At 43.4% G+C, this 4290-nt stretch overlaps 1 protein-coding gene across 1 annotated transcript in view; it reads right to left on the bottom strand.

Moving 5' to 3' along the window:
* Window positions 1-1929: 1929 nt before the first annotated feature.
* The window catches only part of LOC103802626 (bromodomain adjacent to zinc finger domain protein 2B-like), a gene marked incomplete at its 5' end in the record, with an annotated part of 13254 nt that continues 10893 nt past the window's right edge, over window positions 1930-4290 (bottom strand). The window contains one exon of the mRNA XM_009075126.1: window positions 1930-3376. Within this exon, the coding sequence (XP_009073374.1) occupies window positions 3223-3376 (154 nt within the window). The remainder of the gene's footprint in view (window positions 3377-4290) is intronic.

The raw sequence follows: 4290 nt of genomic DNA on the forward strand, positions 1-4290 counted from the left end.
TGACCGCGAGGGGAATGAGGCGCCTCGCGAGGGGATCGGGTGTCTCGGCACTCACCGTTTCTGCCGAGCTCCCCACATCTCCGTTCCGCCGCACAGCACAGCGCTGCTCGCCCGCTCGTCGCTCTCCGTCCCGGAGTCCTTGTGTCACACCTGTGCTCACCAACCTGCTAACCAAACCCACCCGAGCTCTGCCCACCGCCAGGTGTGCCCACAGGGAGTGCGGCCAGAGCACTGAGCACCACACCGACACACGCAGGGAGCCTGAAATCACACACAGCCTGAAATCACACGCAGGGAGCCTGAAATCACACACAGCCTGAAATCACACGCAGGGAGCCTGAAATCACACGCAGGGAGCCTGAAATCACACACAGCCTGAAATCACACGCAGGGAGCCTGAAATCACACGCAGGGAGCCTGAAATCACACACAGCCTGAAATCACCTGCGAAGTGACACACTGCGAGCCAGTAACATGCCCAGGTGTTGAGCTGCTATCAGTTCCATGGCCAGTCGTACAACAGAAGCAACAGAAACTCGTGTAATAAACGACATTTGTTTTCCTGAATGTGCACAGCGGCTATGGAAGTTTCTGGTTATCTCTGAATGTTGTTTGGAAAGAGTTAGGGAATCGTCAGCGTAATTGTGGCGTTCCGTATTTCAGTCCTCAGCCTTCAGTTTGCAGGAACATTTTGGTTAGTATGAGATATCTAGGAATGACACAAGTTTAGCACATCAAGTCCCCCAAGGCCACATTATTAACCTAAATGATTGTTCCTCAGATGTCCATGCCCATTCAGGCAGCAGAGCACCTCTGCTCTTCTGATTGTCATTGGGAAGCCACAGAAATCATGTGAAAAGACCAAAGATAAAGCTTTAGACCTCTGCTTAAAGATACATATTTTGTCCAAGACAACTATGACATCTGACTTCCAGCTGCTTTTGTATCATCCAGTGTTTTTCAAAGAGATGACAAGAGAAAAAGAGAACCTACACTCACAACCAAAACACTTCATTAGGCACCATTACAGTGGTCTAAAATGAAGAGTTTGATAGCTTGGAATGCATTCTCTAAACAAGAACCAAACTGTTTCTCATGGAAGAACTAGTTTTCTCAATTATCTAAGCATATTTTTAACACTTTCTTACAAGCTTATCATCATATGTTCAGAACACTGAGTGATCGTCACAGCTCTGGGACATGTCAGCACAGCAAACCTTTTTACTGAAGTCTTCAGAAAGGTCATGGAAAGACATGAAGCAGTCAGTGAATGTTAGGACTGCTGACATTCACATGTGAGCTTTTATTCTGGGTAATAATGGACTATTCTAACAGGACTAAAGAAAAATACTATTGACCAAGATACTGTGTGGAGGGCGACGGAAACAAACACCTCATTAAAAACCAGGCACTGACTGTTCTTTCTCAGTGGAGACAAAAAGTGGAATGGCAAGAGAGTATACCAACCAAGGCTGTGAAACTCAACAAGGCCTAGTTCAAAAGCAAAAACCAACATTACTTTGTGAGAGCTACAAGTATTGGGCCTCCACAATATCCGTCTGTGACTCCTCCACTCCCTCAGAGCCAGGACTATAACTCATGCCCTTCCACAGGCCAAAACCTCACACACATTGGTGTAAGAAACCTCCCTCGCCGTGTGTATTACCACCACACCACAGCGACAGAGACCAGGACTGGCAGCTCCAGGCTGTCCCTAAGAGGATTTACACTCACACAAACACTGGGGAACTTGCTCTGACTGCTTGGCAACCACTTCCCTCGGAGTCACACGGGAAGGCCACGAGAACTGGATGCATCCTAAGGAGGAGGATTGAATGTTAAATGCAAGACTCCCAAGGCATTGCCTAAAAAACCAAAAACCAAACCTGTATGCACAGGATCTGAAGTATTAAAAGTGCCAAGAAAATCTGGTTTCCAAAACAGTCTTTTATTGTATCCGTGCCACACATACTAGTGAAAAATAACACTCCTAAAAAAGGAAAAGAAAAAGAATGCTACCTTTCCACAACATTTCTCTTAAATAAAACTTCAAGTACTCTTACATTAGTACAAAAGAAACTCTGATCTATCTGCCCCAACAGGCCACCACAACACACAGTAGATAAAACACAGTGGTTACAAATGTCTTTGTCTGTAATTCTGTGGCAAGGCAAATGGAGGGAAATGTTTCTATGAAAAAATACTGTGTGCGTAGGAAATCGGTCACGACTTTCTGCCACATGGGTACAAATGGTTATACTCGATTCGAGGCCGTGGTGGCTTGAAATTATATAACAAAATAGAAAAATGGAAAACTAATATCCCCTACACCCTGTTTTAAAGGCAGGCACTACCAAGATTAAGGAGACTCCACAGTGTTGGTAGAGGATAATTACTGTACAAGCCATAGAGCTATAATTACCTTAAGATTAAAATAAAATGCTACTGTCCTCCTAAGGCATAAACAATAATGTCTGCAAACAATATGTACACATCATACATATTTAAAACAAGACTTAATATAAACAATAATGAACAGTATGTACATGTCTCAATTCTTCATTGTCTTGAAATACAATTTAACTACACAAGTGATGCAGCAACATATATATAAATGTACTTGTAACTCTACAGTAAAGTTTAATTTTTAGTGCTTTCACAGCACATCAGTGTAAACAGTTTTACTTGGCTTTGTTTTATATTTTAAAACATTCCTTGTTGTATTTTCAACATTTAAAGCAATTTTCTAATTCTTCCTTTTCACAGAAAACGAAGATTCTGAATGCTGTATAATCATAAATAATTCATAAAATTAAATACATTCACTAAAAAATAAACTACAAAGTAAAAAAATGAAAAATATATATTTATTGAGAGGGAAAGGAGAACCATTTCCCCAAGTAGAGCTCTGGTGGTTGAATATTCAGTGCGTTTTGATAAATTGCTATTGCACTAGAACACCCCTTCTTTGAAATTCTTTGGGTGTGCTTCCCTGTTCTACCTAAATCAGTTTGTTACCACACACAGACCAATAACCAGGGGCTGCTGTAGGAGTGAAGCCTTTAGAACGAGCATCACGACTGTGACACTGCAGAGGGAGAAACCAGTCACTAGCTACGCGTGTGCCTCGCACTCTCACACCAGTACAGTCCTCACTGCTGGTCTCCTCAGTCCTCATCCAATGGAAACAAAAAGGGAAGAAAGAAAAGAGTGGTGGCAGCTTCAGCTCACTTTGAACATCTCTGTCCATTTTTTCTCGAAGTACTTCCTCATGCTGTGGCCTGCCCTGCCGATGTCGGAGTCATCCTCGTTGAAGGTCTCACAGTTGTCGAAGACCAGCCTGACATCCAGGGAAAATGCCTCGAGGTTGGGGTACCTAGAGGGGGAAAAGGTGAATGGTCTCTGGAACGTGGAGAACCAACAGGGAGAAACACCTCAGCTATGTGAGAGAGAACTCTCTCAGCATCAGGGAGTATTTATTCAGTGAAAGCTTTATCTGTTCATCATACTTTTATGTCCCAATTTCAATATTAACAGTAAAACAAACATCAGTGGAAGGAAATACTCATTGTACTGAGCACTGTATATGTTGTATTGTACATGGCATTGGACTTGTTATTTTCCCCAAAAGCTCTGTAAGGGCGAATTTCACACCTGTACTGGAAAACAAACCTTTTCAAACCTAACTTCCCCTCCCCTTCACTAGCTTTCCAGTTCAAATGCTATGGCTGCTTTCCATTTGCTCATCTACTCCTGAGCCCAAGTCCTTTCAAACTAAGTGCTGAGGAGAGCTGCACTTACCCTGAAGAGGAACGAGTGGGTACAAAAAAGTGTGCCCAGACATTGCCTTTGCTATTCATGCATGGCCCAAAGAGTGTGCCAATATTAATAGGAATTAGTAAAAAGAGCAAAAGTTACAAGTCTACCAATACTAGTGAGCATGTGTGGAGCACTTAAACCTCATATTCATGGGAGGAAAAACAGGTTAAAAAGCCCCTTGTGCTGTCCTAGGAAACTTGCTTCCTGTGGAGCTGACAGACACTGAAGAAGGTCAATCTTTACAGATGACAGTCTCCTCTGGTGGTGCTGAGTCATTAGAGCACAGGGATGGAACCAAGAGGGAAGGGGAACACAGGCATCTAGTGACTTCTTCCTTTGGAAGAAACTGTGCAGCCTAATTCTAGGACTGTAAAATGATTAACCTCCATTCCTGGAGTGTTACCCACACAGAGCTGCCAAGTCACTGCACAGCCAACACCACTTACAGGGACTGCAGCAGCCTAAAGCCCA

This window comes from Acanthisitta chloris, unplaced genomic scaffold (genome assembly GCF_000695815.1).
Source record: "Acanthisitta chloris isolate BGI_N310 unplaced genomic scaffold, ASM69581v1 scaffold42625, whole genome shotgun sequence".
NCBI classification, from domain to species: domain Eukaryota; kingdom Metazoa; phylum Chordata; class Aves; order Passeriformes; family Acanthisittidae; genus Acanthisitta; species Acanthisitta chloris.